The sequence below is a fragment of the Mesocricetus auratus genome, unplaced genomic scaffold, assembly GCF_017639785.1.
Source record: "Mesocricetus auratus isolate SY011 unplaced genomic scaffold, BCM_Maur_2.0 Super-Scaffold_100003, whole genome shotgun sequence".
Lineage (NCBI taxonomy): Eukaryota > Metazoa > Chordata > Mammalia > Rodentia > Cricetidae > Mesocricetus > Mesocricetus auratus.
Genome location: NW_024429188.1, coordinates 53,870,437 through 53,888,492, shown reverse-complemented (window position 1 = coordinate 53,888,492; position 18,056 = coordinate 53,870,437). Strand labels below are relative to the sequence as shown.

The 18,056-nt window shown below is 39.0% G+C and overlaps 1 protein-coding gene across 1 annotated transcript in view; it reads left to right on the top strand.

The window, feature by feature from the left end:
- Positions 1 to 18,056, top strand: part of LOC101830367 (charged multivesicular body protein 1b-2) — a 45,871-nt gene that overhangs the window by 17,418 nt on the left and 10,397 nt on the right. Inside the window, exons 3-6 of the mRNA XM_005082997.4 lie at positions 4,924 to 5,070; positions 5,405 to 5,473; positions 5,559 to 5,666; positions 17,397 to 17,440. Of these exons, the coding sequence (XP_005083054.1) occupies positions 4,924 to 5,070; positions 5,405 to 5,473; positions 5,559 to 5,666; positions 17,397 to 17,440 (368 nt within the window). The remainder of the gene's footprint in view (positions 1 to 4,923; positions 5,071 to 5,404; positions 5,474 to 5,558; positions 5,667 to 17,396; positions 17,441 to 18,056) is intronic.

Here is an 18,056-nt window from a genome sequence, read left to right as displayed (position 1 = left end):
CCAGAGGTGAGTTCATCTAGTCTTCTAGCTACATGTGCATGGTGATGGCTAACTCTAGCTTAGCCTGAGTACTTGACCTGAAGACTCCTGTTTTCAACTGCTTTGTTGCTTCTGCTTGGATGACTGGGGGGAAAAAATCAAGCTTGAAATAGGGCTCCGTCTGTCACGTCCTCCAGTACAGCCTTTCTGGTGTGTCTGTAAGGCGTTTTCTGTCTTTCAGAAAAAAATAAATAGCCTTAGAATGGCATTATGCTTAACCTCTTGTTTAATACACTGCATCTAAGCTTGGAAAGTTTTCAAAGGTATTTATAATCTGATTACTTCTCACTAAGTCCAGTGTACCTAGCTCCACCCAGGCCATCCTTATATTAGCTCACTTATTGCAAACAAGCTTCCAATTAGCCTTTGTTTTCACCCTGTTCCCATAGTGGTATTATTTTAGGGGTTTTTTCCCCCAGTGTTAGGAATCGAGCCCAATAACCATTATTCCTGTTAGACAAGGACACTGAACTTCTGAGCTCCATCCCTCAACCCCCATAAAAGTAATCTTAACACAGCAACTAGAGGAAGTCAGATCATGTCAGTGTTCTGCTCAGAATTGTGTTGATCTCTTAACTCCAAGTAAAACGTCAAAGTTTTTACATGGCTCCTAAGCCATATCTGATTTATTATGGACTTAATTTCTGATTGCCCCTTATGTAAACGTCATTTGTGTGGACCTTCCTGCTGTGTTAGTACCCTGTTTACACTCACTGGTGTTTTTCTGCCTTCTGTGCTAGACATCCATATGACTGCCTTTCTCTCTTCCTCTAGCTAAGATAGAAACCTTTTTATAGTTCATGTGTTTCCTCACATCTCACTATGTTAAACAACCCTATCAGACTCTGAAATTTCAAGAATCACAGTCCTAACCCTTTTTTAATAATTTTAAAACAGCTTAGATTATAATTACATTATCCCTCCCTTCCCTTTCTTGTCTCCAAGTCATCCCACATACCTCCTAATTCTCTTTCAAATTCAGAGCCCTTTTTCCTTACTGCTATATCTTCATTTCTCTTCCTGACACCCACTGCTCTTTTGTTGAGAGGGGGAAAAAGGGCTGTCTCTGTCTTATTATGTAGCCTTGGAAGGCCTGGAACTCAGAGCTAGTCTGCCTCTGCCTCCCAAGAGCTGGGATTAAAGGTGTGTGCCAATCTTTGACACACCTTTGCCATTTTCTATTTTAATTGTTTTGCTTATTATCAGACTCTATATAGATTGTATGTTCCAAAAGAACACAGGAATTCTTTTTGGACTCACTATTAAATTCCCAGTGTTCAAAATGCTTTCTTGCATTTGCTAGTTGCTAGGCCCTCAGAAAAATAACTGAGTTAAAAGAAAGTCTCTTTAATATAAGATATTATTTTCCACTTTAATGCTGTATTCACATAGGTGTTTCTTTTGTAGGAATTTTTAATTACCTAAAATGCACAAAATTAATTAGGCAGCAAACAAAAACACCTTGAATATATTAAAGGAGAAAAATGCTTCAATCAAAGAAGCAATTATTGCTGGAAGGTAATACCTGAATGAGAGGCAAACCTTTGTGTAGTACATGCCTATAGTCGTAGCTATTCAGGGGGCTCAGGCAAAAGGACAGAGAATTCAAGGCTACCCTTGGTAATTTAAGGTGACCCTATATCAAAACTAAAATATTTCTAAAGAAGTAGAAATATAGATCAATGATGTTAAAAAAACTAGATATTTCAAAACCATAAGAAATTACCTTGAGGTACAAAATTACATTTAGAGCATAGTAAAATAAATAAGGGATACTTATATTTAAAAACTATAATCACATATAAAATAAAATACTAATCAAGATAGGAAAAGTTACATTACATGACTCAGATACATAGCTATTTAATTAGAAATGTCTAAAAAGATGAATACATGCAACATATTCAGAAAAAACTATAAACTACTTTATGTATTATAAAAGATAATAAGTTTCATTATGAGTTTTTCTTTTGTATTAAATGCTTATCCTGTAATGTAATTTGATATTTTTCCTTTTCCCCAAATTCTCCCAGATCTCCCCACCTAACCACCTTCCCAGCATTAATTTTTCTCCCTCTCTCCTCCTTTATCTCCTCTCTGATACCCTCACTTTCCTTCCTCCTCCCTCCTCCTGCCTCATTCTACTTCCATGTCTTTAATAGCATACCTAGATTCTGATTTTGAGTGAAAATATGCATTCTCTTTCTGAATCTGGCTTATTAAAATTGCCATTGTGATGCTCACTTCTGTCCATGTTTGTGCAAATGTCATAATTGCATTCTTTATGACTGAACTGTACTCCCGTGTGTGTGTGTGTGTGTGTGTGTGTGTGTGTGTGTGTGTGTGTATTTTCTTTTTCCATGTATCCATGGGTAGGCATCTAAAGTGATTCCATAAGTTGGCTATTGTGAATAATATCACAGTAAACAGTATTGCATGCTGACTTCAGGTATATACTCAGGAGTAGTAAAACCAGACCATATGCTAGTTCTATTTTTAATTTTTCAGGAACCTCCATATTGGTTCCTGAAATGTTGGAGTACTTTACAGTCCCATCAACAGTATATGAGTTCCTTTATCCCCATATACTCATGAGCATATCCCTAATCCCATTTTATCAAAGAAATTCAATAAGGTACTACTTTTGTTCTTTTATTGTAATTTTTTCATGAATGCAGTATATCCTGATTATGGATTCCGCTCCCCAACTCGTCCTACTTCCTTCCCACTTCCACTCCCATCCAGATCCAGCCCATTTCTGTCTCATTAGAAAACAAGCATCTAAGGAATACTAATAAACTAAAGTAAGATAAAACAGACAAGGTGTAGTAGAACAACACAAAAAGAAAAAAGAAGAAGCACAAGAAACACGTAGAGATAAAGAGACACATACATTCACACATACAGGTATCCCATAAAAACACAAAACTGGAAATCAATATATATATGCAAAGGACCTGTACAGTGTTGATTAATAAGATGCTTGGATACTACATTAAGAGACAGAGTGTCCAAAGATGCCCTTGAGTTTGTTTTGTGTTGGCCATCTACTGCTGAGCATGGGGCCTACACTTCAGAGTGGTTTGTTTCCCTAATGAGACTCCCTTAGGGGATACTAATTTTTCATTTGCATTATCTTCTGGTTGGGCCTGGGGGGATGTGTCCACTTCTGTCAACTCTAGAACCCCATCTGGTACAGACCCATGCTGGCCTTGGACTTGCTGTCACAGTGTCTGTGAAGTGGTTGTCAATTGAACTAGCTTCTGGTTGGGCCTGGGGGAATGACCCCATCTGGTACAGACCCATGCAGGCCTTGGATTTGCTGCCACAGTGTCTGTGAGTTCATATGTAAGTCAGTCCTATTGTGTTTAGAAGACCTTGTTTCCTTGGTGTCCTGCATCTCCACTAGCTCTTAAACTCTTTCTGCCTCCTCTTTCAAGGGATTTCCTGTGCTCTGAGGGGAAGGGTTCTATAGAGATATCCCATTTGGGGCTGAGTGTCCCAAGGTCTGTCACTATCTGTATAAAGTCTCACTGTGGGTCTTTGTATTTGTTCCTGTCTGCTGGAGGACGAAGCTTCTCTTTTGATGGCTGGGCAAGGCCCTGATCCATGACTATAGCCAGAATGTCATTGGGAGACATTTTATTGCTACATCCCTCTAGTAGGACAGTAGTATTTGGTTTTCCCCCTAGGTCCCTGACCTATCTAGTCCCAGGTTCTTGGTTACCCAAGCAATGTCAGGTATGGGTACCATCTCATGGAAAGGCTCTACATTTTACTTCTTAGGTCATGATGAAATGCAATAATAATAGCACGTGAATAAAGCAATAATGCTATTCCCAAAGAGAAAATTGTTATAAGCATCATAGGGAGTATAATTAAATTTGAATATATGCCTTGCATCCAGAGAGAGAGAGAGAGCTTTACTACTGTGTGTGTATACTAGGAAAGAGTTATAAAATTGCTATTTATTTTATTGAAGAAATGGGATCTCATTATTGAATTTCTGTCATTTCTGTAGTACCTATTTCACTTTGTTGTGTTATCTGAACGACTTAATGATTTTTTTTCTTTAGATGAATTTGGTTTTCTTTTAGCTTTATCCCTGATCTGATATGCTATACCAGCAAAAGTCTGGATTCCTGTTACAGTGTTTTCATATGCATATTCAGTAAACTCGTACATAAACTGCTTAATGTCTATGTAACATCTAGAACCATTTTATATATGATAAGTAATTCTTTTACTACAGTGACATTTGTGCACTGAAACCCTTAGAAATGATAATGTAGTTATGTTTTTAATTTAAAGTGACATTTTTAGCATGAGAGAAAATAAGATTCAACACAGTGTATTTATGTGCCTGCTTTTGTTACAAACTATATAGTAATAAATATGCTTACATGTTAAGATAGTATGAACTAAAATATTACCAAGGAAAATACCATGGCGATCTAATTAGGAGCAATTTTAACTTTTATTTTCTTTCTGTTGTATTTTTTTTAGGCAAGGTCTTACTGAGTAGGCCTGGCTGGCCTGGGACTTGCTATATAGACAACGCTGACCTCAAACTCAGAGTCAGCTTGTCTCTGCCTCCTGAAAGCTGGGATTAAAAGCAGGTGCCATATCCTGCATACTCTAATTTCTTAAACTGTTTATACATGTGTATTTTCTAATCAGGAGATTAAAAGAGAATAGGATTGTAAATTATTACTTAACTGTTATAATAATTAGCTGCCAAGAGGCTAATTAAAACTGCTTATAGACTATAGTTAATTTGCTATCATTTAATTTTTAAAAATAGCTGTACTTAAGCTCTTTGTCTTCAGCAGTGTCTTAGTTTGCTGTTTTTCTTCAAAACAGTTTCACTTCTCTCTAAAACAGGCCATTCAGAAAGGCAACACAGAAGTTGCAAGAATACATGCTGAAAATGCAATCCGTCAGAAAAACCAAGCAATCAATTTCTTGAGAATGAGTGCTAGGGTCGATGCTGTGGCAGCCAGAGTTCAAACTGCAGTAACAATGGGCAAGGTAAGACTTAAGTATCTGGCAATAAAATAACATTTGACTGAAGTTTGATGAGAAGGAAAACTTACAAAAATAACAAATATGGGTCTTTTACAGGGTGTTAATAAAGGACTTCGTGGAAAATTAGACTTAGTAAGGAAAAATAATTTGATAATGAACTTTAGCTGTCTACTAAGAAGTGTCAATAATATAAACCAAATAGTACCTAGACCTAGATACAGAATGTGGTTTTACTGTTAAGAAAGTAATAGATAACTTTCCTAAGTTGATGTATAAATAGTATATTTAAAAGATGACAACGTTACATGTTGTTAAATCAGTTTTCTATTCCAAATAGGTGACAAAATCCATGGCAGGTGTAGTTAAATCAATGGATGCTACATTGAGAAGTATGAATCTTGAAAAGGTAAAAAACAAAGAGTTAACATTATTACCCTATATTCAGATAGCATCTTTAAGGATACATTTTTCTTATGACTGTATCTTTATAGATTTCAGCCTTAATGGACAAATTTGAACATCAGTTTGAAACATTGGATGTTCAAACACAACAAATGGAAGATACAATGAGTAGTACTACAACCCTAACAACACCACAGGTAAGAATAATGTCTTTACTTGGAATGGTTTCTTAAAGATGACTTGATCTCATCATAGTGACAGATGCTTGTAATTTAAGCACTCAGCTCCCTAGTGCTTGGGAACTGAGGCAAGATTTCTATGAGGTCAAGACTAGCCTGTGCGATGGAATAAGTTCCAGGCCAGCCTGAGTTGCATAGTGGGAACCTGTCTCAAAACAACAAATCACCTGTTTTCAAAATGTAATGGCTTTATGAGTAGAAATCATCTTACCTTACAGGAACGCACTGTGTGTCAGATGGAGGTAGGCAGCTTGCTACTGCTCTGCCCTCAGATTCTTGAGAATGTTTTAGAGGATAATGTTACCTAGCACCTAGCATACTTTGGAATTCTGGTAATTTTATTGGATCACACATGTAGAATCTAGAGCCTGTTTCCACATGTTTGCTAATGCTCTTATATTAATAACATTAAACTTAAAAGTACACGTAATATTTAGATAACATATTTTGGTACATATATTGTTTAAAGTTTAAATCAATGTCCACGTATATACTCAAACATTTGATATTTATTAATGGTTTAAAAATGGAAAATAGTTTCTTCTATTATTTAGAAATACATAATACATTGTTGCTACTATAGTTACTCCTGTGTACACCAGAAATTCTTGTTCCAGTCTTACTGTTATTTAGTACTAATTTACCAACCTTTTCTGTAACACAATCTTTTTTAAAATTATTTGGGGGAGGTGTTCCAGACAAAGTTTCTCTTTGTAGCTTTGACGGCTGTCCTAGAACTTTCTCTGTAGACAAGGCTGGACTGGACCTCACAGAGATCTGCCTGCCTCTGCCTCCCAAGTGCCGGAATTAAAGGTGTGCTCCACCACTGCCCAGCTTGTAACCCAATTGTATTTAGCTTCTGATAGCCACTATTTACCTCAGCTTGCATGTGAAATCGATATAGTACCATACTGGACTTTCTCTGCCTAGCATATTTCACTTATTATTTTGTATTTCATCCATGTGACAAATGGTAGAATTTTATTCTTTGGGTGGAGTAAATAGTATTTTGTATGTAGTACATGGTTCTTTTCTAGTCATTGGTTGCTAATCACCTAATTTGTTTCTATTTCATGGCTCTAGTGAATGTTATTGCAATTAGTGTGAGGCTACCTGTGTCTCTTTAACATGCTACTTCCATTTCCCTGGAATATATAACTAATAGTCAGAGTACTCAGTCAAATAGTAGCTTAAGGTAAGGAACCATTATGCTGTTTTCCACAATGGCCATATTAATTTGCATTCCACCAATAGTATATACAAGTCACATTTTCTTGCATTTTCCTTAGGAAGGTACATTCTGTCACTTTGAGAGGATTTTATGATTAGTCAGATTTCAGAAACACAATTAATTGGAAAGAAGACTTGTTTAGATAAACAGATTTGAATTTCCAGTCCTGTTCTGCTGCTAATTAACTTTGAGAACTGGATTGAGATACTACCCTAAGGTTCTGAGGATGGAGCTCAGTTGGTAGAATGCATGTGTAGCATGCGCTATCTTTCCACTTTATTCCTTGATGGCTAATTATCTGTTATGAACAGTGCTCCTTACTTAGGACTTTTAAAACCTAAATTCTGCATATGACAAAAATGGTAGTATGTGTCTTTATGATTCTAGTGTATTTCATCTAACACCATGATCTCCATTTGTATAAATTTTCCTGAAATTTTGCATAATTTTGTTCTTGGTATTTAATATTCTCTATTGAGTACATTTACCACATTTTTGGGGGTGTGTGAGACATGCTGGTAGAAATAGACTAATTCTGTAACATATCTATTGCAGATAGTGTTGAGATAAAATGATGTACCAGTATTTATGTTGTATGCTGACTTAAATCCCTTCAGGTATATACCCAGGAGTAGTATAATTGTATTATATACTAATTGTATCTTTAGGTGTTTTTATGAGGAACCTCCATAATGGAGGCTATAACTAATTTATATCCTTACCAATGATGAATAATTGTTTTTTCTCACAAATCCTGACTAGCATTTATTTGTTTTCTTTTTTCTGAAAATAGATTATTTTTCCCATTATATATCTGATCATGGTTTCTCTTCCCTCATATCTCCTCCCACATTTCCCCCTTCCTCACTCATACAATTCTCTCTCTCTCTCTCTCTCTCTCTCTCTCTCTCTCTCTCTCTCTCTCTCTCTCTCTCTCAAACAGACAGACAAACAGACAAATAAAAAAGAAAACAATCCTAACAGAACAAAACAAGCAAATGAACAGAGGGGGGGGGAAAGAGAATCATGAGAAGCACATACACCTGCAGACACATGCACACAGGGACAACTTCCCAAGCCCACAAAATCGGACATCATAATACACAGTCAAACATGTCCAGGCAGAGTGCTATGAGACACAAACAGTGTATAAAAATACCATGCTTCTCCTGTGTTGGAATATTCAGGGCTTGCTATAGTGGGATGGCTGGACTCTGTTGGTGACATACTGCTCTGAATGTTTGTGTTTTTACACTGACATTTAGGCATCTGGATTTAGAGTGATTATAGGTCTAGGTGGTAATTTCTGGGTTTGTCTCTTTTGGAGGGGTGTTTTCTTCCTTAGTTTTTGTTTTCTCTCTTGTCTTCTGGCTGCTATGGCCTGTGGTTAAGTAGAGGGTCTCCACCTGTATTGGGCCTGGACTTCTGGTGGCCTAGATGGCCTCTGTTCTAGTAGTGGGTGCTGCCCATGTTTGGGACTGGAGTTTTGGTTATGTGTGTGGCTTCTGATCTGGCCAGGAGTCCTCTGGAGTTCAGGATGCTGGTCTGGCCTCTGGTGGCATAGGAGGCTTATGCCATTTTTTCAGGGAATTGGCCTGTTCTCTTGGTTGAGGATGCTGCTCTGATCTCTGGGATTCAGAATACTGGACCTGGCCTCTGGGATTTAGAATACTGGCCTGGCCTTTGGGTTTCAGGGAGCTGGCCTGGCCTCTGATGGGGTCGAAGGTTTCTGTCAGAGGTGTGGACTGGAATATGGTGATGAAGAGCGGGCTGGGGAGGTGGAATCATGTTAAGCAAGCAGAAACAGGATGGGGGCAGTCTCATCTAGGGTTCAGGATGCTGGCCTGGCCTCTGGTGGAGTAGGAGGCTTCCGCTAGGGGTGCGGGCCAGAATATGGTGACAAGGACAGGAGAGGCAGGAGGGGTTATGTTGGGCAGACACCAGCACAGGGGGAGGGGTGTAGGGTCAGTCTTATCTGGTTTTCAGGATGCTGGCCTGGCCTCTGGTGGAGTAGGAGGCTTCTACCAGAGGTGTGGCCAGGGCTATGTGTGACAAGGAGAGGAGGGGCACTTGGGGTTATGCTGGGCAGGCACAGGCAGGACATGGGCTGTGTGGGGGTGCTTTACCTGCTTTTTGGGCAGCTGACATGGCCTCTGATAGGGTAGAGTCTTCCAGCAGAGTTGTGGGCCAGGATATGGTGATGAGAGGAGGGTGAGTTGGAGTTATGCTGACAGCGCACATGCTGGGTGGGGGGGCAGTCCCACCTGGGGTTCAGCACATCCTTCCTTATGTTAGGAAATTTTCTTCTATGATTTCGTTGAAAATGTTTTCTGTGCCTTTGACCTGGGGTTCTTCTCCTTCCTTTACTACTCTTTGCAGATTTATCCTTTTCATAGTGTCCCAGATTTCCTGGATGACTTTTACCTGGGTTTTTTAGATTTTAACATATTTGACTGAAGTGTCCATTTCTCTTCTATCTTGTCTTCAATGCCTGAATCCTCTCTTCATTCTTTTGTCCTCTGCCAGTGAGGCTTACCACTGAGGTTATTAGCTTAATTCCTAAATTTTTCATTTCCTATATTACTTCAGTTTGGGTTGTCATTTTTAATAATGTAGTTTCATTTTGTGAATATTGGTGTATTGCCCGCATGTATGTCTGTGTGAGGGTGTAAGATCCCCTGGAACTTGAGTTTACAGACACTTGTGAGCTGCTTTTGTGGGCTCTGGGAATTCACCAGGGTCCTCTGGAAGAGCAGCCTGTGCTCTTAACCACTGAGCCATTTCTCCAGACCCTGTTTGGTTTTCTTTAGTGCCTCTATTTCTGCTTTCATGTCTTGAATTGTATTTATCATTTCAGTATACTTTCTGTCTGTTTTCCCAGACTTCATTAAGGGCTTTGTTTGTCTCCTCTTTAAGGGCCTTGAACATATTCATGATAGCTATTTTGAAGTCCTTCTCTTTTGCTTGCTTTTTCTCTCTGGAACTTAGGGAAGTGTGTTGGCTCTGAGTTGCCTAGAAGGGAGTGCTTCTGCAGGCTAGAGGGTTGTAGAGAGGAATAGATGGGACTGGTAGAAAAGGCTGAGAGAGGCTTCAGAAAGGGCTAAGGGGATCCTATTCACACCTAGAGGTGTGGTTCACAGGGAGTTGGAGGTATGGTGGGAAGAGGGGATCCAGCAAGTAGGTCACACAGTAAGGCACAGAAGTTTCTAGAGAGATGGGGATGAAAGGGCAAGGAGTACCCGGGGTCTTAACCAGGTGTTAGAGTCTCCAGTGAATGAAGTTGAGGTAGGAGGAGGGGCACCTGTAAGCAGGTTGGTTGTTACAGGGCTGAGGGTGACAATGGAGAGATTGTAATGGAGGACCAGGGGGACAGTGTGAATCACCTCTTTGGAGTGACCACTTCAGATCCTGGGTAGGAAGTGTTTTTGGGATTGGGGACACTTACGGGAAAGAAAGGGGATGGACTAGAGGTGGGGCTGAGAGGGTCAACAGGAAGGAGGGAAGCTGGGTCCAGTGCAAGGTTAGGTGGAGTCTCCAGGGAAGAAAGACAGAGAGGGAGGACAAGACCCTCAAGCAGTCTGTTACACGACTGAGGATGTGCCTGGGAAATTGCAGTGTTGGACAGGAAGGAAAGTGAAGATGGCCTGCCCATGTTTGTTTTCTTTATGATAGTCATTCTCATGTTGTAAGTGCTAGAATGTCAATGTAACTTTGATTTGCATTTTTACCTTAGGATGCTGTATATCTTTCCACACTTCTTTTTGCCATCTGTACTCCTTTTCAAATCTGTGTTTAGTTTATTTGTTCATTTGATTGATTGGATTGTTTTTGCTGTTTAAGGATTAAAGTTTATATTAATTACCTGTCTGAAACATGGCTGGTAAAAGTTCCCCTCCCATCTTCAGGTTATCTTTTCATTCCATTAGGTGTTGTTTCGTTTTTCCCTGTGCTATACAGAAACTTTTCATTTTACTGCAATCCTAATGGCCAGTTCTCATTACTATTTCCTACTTCAGAAACTCAAAATCTGTTCCTATTACTTGAAATACATTGAATTTTCCTTCCCTTTTCACAGTTTCAGGTTTCAAGTTAAGGTTGTTAATCTATTCTGATTTTATTTTTATGCATTATGAGAAATAGAAGTCTCATTCCATTCTTTTAAATGTGGGTATCCAGTTTTTCCAGATTTCTCAGAAAAATTTATTGAAATATCTCCTTTAATTTCTGGTTTTGGCACCTCTGGACAGTCAGATGGCTAAAGTGGTATTTATTTCTGTGTCCTTTATTCTTTTGTTTCCTCCTCTCCAGACTTACTCTTCTTCTTCAGCCTGCCTTCAGGAGCCCCTCCCCGCACCCCTCCTCCACTCCCTGAAGGGAGGCTCTTGGTGTTAAACCCATGGTCCTTGTAGTCCTTGTGTTCCTTTCTGCTGAGACTTAACTCTTAGTCCTGCTGCCTTCCTCCTCACCTCCTGCCTGGGGACTCCACCACCTGCTACAGATCCAGGGTCCTCTTATCCCTTCCCGACTATCCCTTCTGCCCATCTCCATTCCTTTATGTTACCTGCCAAGCCACAGGATCACTATCTACTCAAAGCACACAGAGCTGAAACACAGGCAATTTTCATTATCCTCCTTGTCCTCCTTTCTGGTCTGCCCAGCATTAGTGTTAGTCCTATAGCAGCCTGCAGAGACCCTCTCCCACTGTAGCTTCATGCCCTCGGGACACCACCTCTTGATGTGGACGCTGGTCCCTCTAGCTCTTTCCAGCTGCTCTTCTCGGCCTTTTCTCCTAGTCTGACTTCATTCCTTTGAGTTACCCTCCAACCTATAAAAACCATTCTTTACTACCGAGGACCCCAAATCCAACACGCTTGGTTGGGACCTAGAGTAGACAATAGCAACCAAATAACAGAGCATCTACCCAACAAAGAGGGACCAGTTAGCCACACTGATACACTTCAAGTATCATAACTCTAGATGCCTAGATTCCAGTGCAGAATCACAAATATCACATTATGACAACATGCCTCCTCCAGAAGCCAGCAACCCTATTATAGTAGGCCCTGAGAAGCAATTTAGCTGAAGCACAGGCAAAGGCTTCAAAATCACAGCAATGAGTTTGTTCAAGGATCTTAGAGATAATATGAATACATGAATGTCTTCATGAAAACACAAATAGTTGAATGAAAACATCTCAAGACACAAAAGTGGAATTTAACAAAGAAATAGCATCACTAAAGAAAACCGAAACTGAAATATAACCCATGGAAATTAAAAACTGTGGAATGTCAAACAGAAATCTCAGAGGTAAGCCTCACCAACATGTTAGGCCATGTGAGACAGAATTTCAGTTCCCAAAGACTGGAAGCAGGCATAACAAGAAACTGCTGTCCAAAGCCACTCCGTGGAGAGAAAAGCAGTTCATTGTGGCAGACTGCTGGACTGCCTCAGGTAGCAGACGACAGGAAGGGCCACAAGTGCTAATTGGTTTTATATGGGTAGATGGCAGGGGGAGACAATTTGGGGCTGGAGCAGCCAGGTGGTCAGCATGGGGACTGCCCTAGAAAGATAAGGTGCTACAGTTGCAGTTAGGAAAGATCAGCCGGCTATTAAAGGCTTCTGCAAAATGTTCTAAGGTTTCTGTTTCAGCAAATCCAGTCCACATGGAAGTCAGCCCTCATCTTAACACATTAGCACCAGGACTGCCATTTTGAGACCACTCTTGTGACCTAACAAAGACAAAGTAGAAAAAATGGGTAGCTCAGTCAAACTGCTAAATCATTGCTGTTGGTCTGTGAGCTGTGCTGTTTTGTTCATATGTGCCTTTAATACAGTTCAAAATCGGTAAACTTCTTGCTCTGTCTATTAAGGGTCTTTTATACCTCTAAATCCCCCATTTAGTATATATTGGCCATAGATTAATGTATCCCTTGTTGTGTTGGTATACATTCCTTTTTTCCTAGTATCCTTGGAATATTTGTCATGAAGTGACATTGAACTTTGTCAAAGTGTTTTCTGCATATTTTTACATTATTATGTGATGTATAGTGCTTAGTTTGTGAGCTGTTACATCTGTTGATTTGTATATGTTGAGCTCTTCTTGGCATCTCTGGAATGAAATTCATTTTAGTATGGTATACAGTCTTTTTAATACATTACTTAATTTCAGGAGCCATCGGTGGCCACATTTAGCTTTCTGAGTGTGTGTCCTTGGTAGGTTCTTATTCACCCAAGAGATACCCTGAGACTTTCATCCTGGGGTACCTAATGTCTAGGCCACAGGTAGGCCCCCTGTGTCCACAGAAAGTGAAGCAAACCGAGCACAGGGAAGCTGGCCTGTGCTTCATGGGCCACAGAGCTTCATGGCCCACCCAGGCTCTAACTATCCTACAATAGATAAAAGAGGAAGTGAAGTAATTCGCTGGTCTTGGCCTCAGAGCTCTGGCTCCTGTTTGGCAGCAACTAACACAGCAGGGCAGCCTTGGAGTCCCTTAGCCATGAACTCAGACCTAGCAATGTCCACTATGACCTTCACTTGAAGGGATTTACACCTTTACTGGTATAAAGGTGGCCCTGAAGCCACCATGCTCTTCAAACACCACATCTTGTACTATCTAAATGTGATGCACAGAGTGTTTCTGGGATTCCTGAATTGTGATGGTCCCTTGTTTTCAGGTCTCCCTAGAATAGTTGAGTCTCAAACAATAGCCCATTATATAATTTTTTGAGAGGCCTTCTTACTATTTTTCACAGTACCTGTGGTAATTTATAATTTACATTGTCATCACAGTCATTCAAGGTGTTACTTTTCAACCACAACAGCATTTAGAATTCTTTTTTGATGTGAGCCATTCTTACTGGGTTGTGATGGTTCCTCACTCTGATTTTGATTTGGTTTTAACCTGCTTGGTTACATTGAGCATTTTTTCATATGCCTAATAGAGATTTGTCTTCTATTGAGAAATGTCTATTTAGAACTATTGACCATTCCCTTTGGTTTATTTGGCCTTATTTGTTGTGGGTTTTTTGTTTGTTTGTTTGTTCCTGGTATACTCTACTATGGATAAGCTGATAGCAAATATTTTCTTCTATTCTCTTGTCTCAACACTCAATTTTTTCCTTTACAGATGTTTTCAGTGTGGTGGTATCCTATATGTCCATTTTTCTGTGCTTTGGATATCATACCAAAATATTTAACTATTTCTCCTATATTTTCAGTACTCTCAAAGCTTCATGTCTTAACATTTATGGTTTTGTTCCTCTTTGAACTGACCTTCATACAATATGAAAGGAGGTCGAGTTTCTGTATTTTGAATGCAGCTTTCTTAGCATCACGTATTGAAGTGGCTAACTTTTCTCCAGTGTATAATTCCAGTGCCTTTGTCAAAAAATCTTTTTAATGCATTAGTTGCATGAGTTTATTTCTGTATGCTTATTCTGTTCCATTGGTGTTGGTGTCTTTCTTCTAGGCCAATACTTGACACTACTTTGGCTACTATCAGTAGTATTTCTTGCAATTAGTTGCTATTATCCTTCCAGCTGTAATCTTTGTATGTCTTATGTCTTTGACTGTATGTACTGTTTTGCAATTGTATTGAAATCCATTCAGGTGAATTTCAGGATTATTTTCCTGGTTCTATGAATACAGCCATTACAGTTTTGATAAGGAGTGTGATATAATGCCTATTCCTCCTCCTCTATGTAAAAATTCTTCCCCATCTTTACTTTTTTAAACTATGTTAAATATAACGTTGATAGCATTGCAATTAAATCATCCAGCGTTTTTAAAAAAGGTTTCCTGAGCCTAGGGAGATAGCTCAGTGTGTAAGACCACCTGTCATGAAAGCATGAGAATTGGAGTCTCCTGAACCAATGTAAAAAGTTGGACATGGCACGGAGTGTGCATGTAACCCCGGGATTACAGTAGACTGATACAGGAAAGATCCCTGAGGCTTAATGACCTCCAGTCCACATCCAGGTTCAATAAGAAACCCTGTTTCGAGTAAATAAGGTGGAGAGAGACACAATAGAGCACTTGCTATTCTCTTCTGTCTTCACACTTGTGTACAAGTACACGTGTCTCCCCTACATGTGTCGTCACAATGCATATATACACCTCTACACAGGCAACACAAAAATGCCTTTCCTTCTTTATTTCCTTCCTACACTCTCCTAGAACTAATCTTTATCTCATCAACAGCTCGATAGCATGAACAATAATATGAGCAGATGTTGACCTGTAATATTATTAGACATAGTGTTACACCTAGCCAGTTATGTGACATGAGGATGGAGAGAGACAACACTTTTGGGTTCCAAAGACTTTCATATATCACCACATAAGCGGGTCACTGATCAGTTGTCAAGTTACAGTTATAATTTCCACCAATCCAGATTTAGAAAGTAGGGGCTTCCTTGACTGTTCCACCATTGTCAGCTGACATACAGCTCAAGCTTTCCAATCCAACCAATCAGATTCATTTGTTCCTTCTGTGGTTAGGAACAGCCATAATGTTTTTAAAGAACTAAAGATGCATAACGACTCTTTTCATGGTTTAGAGAAGAGGATGATCCGTCATTGGAAAGTTCTCAGCTCCCATAGGGCTTGAGAACCCTGAACCTTTTTTCACCCTGCAGGTAAATGGAGTCTAAAGTCAAATGGCAGTACTCAGGCCAAAGTGCTTCTGGCTGCTCCCTTCATTGGCTGGGTAAATGAAAACATACATATCCTATAACCCAGGAATTCTGTCTCCAAGTTTATGCACCCAGAAGTTCTTGGTGTGTGAACAAACATGTACACACACACACACACACACACACACACACACTTGCGTGTGTGTGCACATGGATGCTTAACCATTGTCTGTGACAGAAATTAATAAAAAATGCCCAGAAATTGAGTATATATGCTAAATTTAGTATATTTAGATATTGCAAGTGTCCAGCAAATGATTATACTGAATTGACTAGATCTCTAGACAACAATAAAATTAAATCTTAGATGATTAAGGAAGGTGGTAAGCTGTAGAATAATGCAATACAATATATAATTTGCAGGACTCAGTGCTACTTTAGATATGGAGTTAAGAAAAGACAAGCTTGTTTGTGTGTTTTATTATCTTGTGAACCTTTTCTACATTTGCAAACATTTCTGAAGCAGTTAAAAGAACAAGAGAAAGGAAGGTTCCAACAGGAAGGTTTGTCTTTTGCTTTAAACCATGCAATTGTTACTGGTAGAACTGTGACCACATTTTACAATTTCTTCTTGCATGCTCAAATTATTTTTAAGAACTGTGTGAAAATGAGAAGAGGTTTTTGATTAAACAGACTATTTCTTGAACTCTCCTACCACAGTAACTGTTTCACTATAGGACTGGGTATGATGGCGTGCATCTGTAAACCTAGGACTTGGACCACCCTAAATTGCATAGCGAATCCCTGTCTCAGGAAAACAGCATCAACAACAAAATAACCAGAAATCTGTATGAGATTAATTCCACAATCTCTAGTAGACACCATAGCCCAAGGATACTCAATGTCCCTGTTTATTTTTCTGTTGTCTATATATAACATATATCTCTCACATATTTAAATTGCCTCTTAATTACATGTAATGTCTAGCACAATGTAAGTGCTATATAAGTAGCTCTCTGAGTTGTAGAAATGATACCAAGGTGAAGTCTTTAAGTTGCAGGAACAATTTCTTCTCAGAATGTTTTTGTTCTGCAGTTGGTTAAGTCTGTAATTGAATTGAAGCCTCATAGGGTTCTGCACTATAGGTACATACTTTAGGTATATTTTGTCTACTGATAATCCATTCTAAAAAGTCATTTTATATTTGTGTTAATTTGCAGAATAATACATCTCAGCTAAATTTAACTCTTGCACATAACGAAAATGGATTATTACGGCATTTCTAACTTACGCCACTACCTTAGCATGTCAGATTACTCAGAGATGTGAATTGTATGTGAATCTGACTGCCACTGTTGTTCAGACAACTTCAGTGTTAGGCTTTAAGGCTTAACATTCAGAAAGTGGCTCTCTGAAATGGTGCATCGCCCTCTTGTGGCATGAAAAATACTTTTAAAGATTTGTTTTAAAAGATTTGCAGGACAAGGAGTTTGGTTTTGTTTTTTTTGTTTTGTTTTTTTTTTTTGGTTTGTATGTTTTTTCCCCCAAAAGATTTATTATTACACCTTTAATTTTGTGTGGGAGGCAGCTCCATGCTAGTGAATACATGTGCCTGTGGAGGACAGAGGCATTATACCCCAGGTTTTAGAAGTAAAGGCAGTGTGAGCCTCTGGACCTGGTTACTAGGAACTGAACTGCTGGCTATCTCTCTGTAGCCCCCATTTTAAAAGATGTAGATCATTTTCCCACCCCAAACCACACCCAGAACCTACCCCAAAAGGTAATACTATAGAATTAAGATTTTGGTTTTTTTTTTATTTCAGAACCAAGTGGATATGCTGCTTCAGGAAATGGCAGATGAAGCTGGGTAAGGTGTTGCTATTCCAGTGCTTTTGAGTAATCTTGATTTGATATTTAGAGGTTCTAAAATACGGAGTGAAGGTGGGGTTGGAATTTTTATACCTAGCATATGTGAAGTCCTGAACATGAAGCATAAGCACTACTAGAAATTTGCTATGGATTGAAAAATTTGTCTATAAAACAGTTCAACTTTTGTTTTTGACCTTTTATAGAGTTAGTATTTCAAGAGCTTACTGTTTTCTAGGCATTCTCACAAAAACATAACTCTTCAAACTACAAAGCATATTCTTTAAAATCTCTGAAGTTAGTTCCATTCAGAATATGCTATTACGTAATAGGTAGAGATTATCAAAGGGTAAAAGGATGTTCATACATTTGCTTTCTGTCCGCTATGCATAGCATATGTCAACGCATAGAAATTGTCTAAAAATTTGGAGAAAAAGGCAGTGATCAGGCCATTGAGTCACAAGTCTGGTGTGAACCCTACAAACTGAACAATATGTGTAAATTGTACAAAGGACAAAATATTATAAACCTAGCAGCTGGTCATTTGTTTTTCTTTAAATAATCAGTAAGTACCCTTTTACAAACAGCTACTGCTGTGTCAGGTGTCTGATATGGAT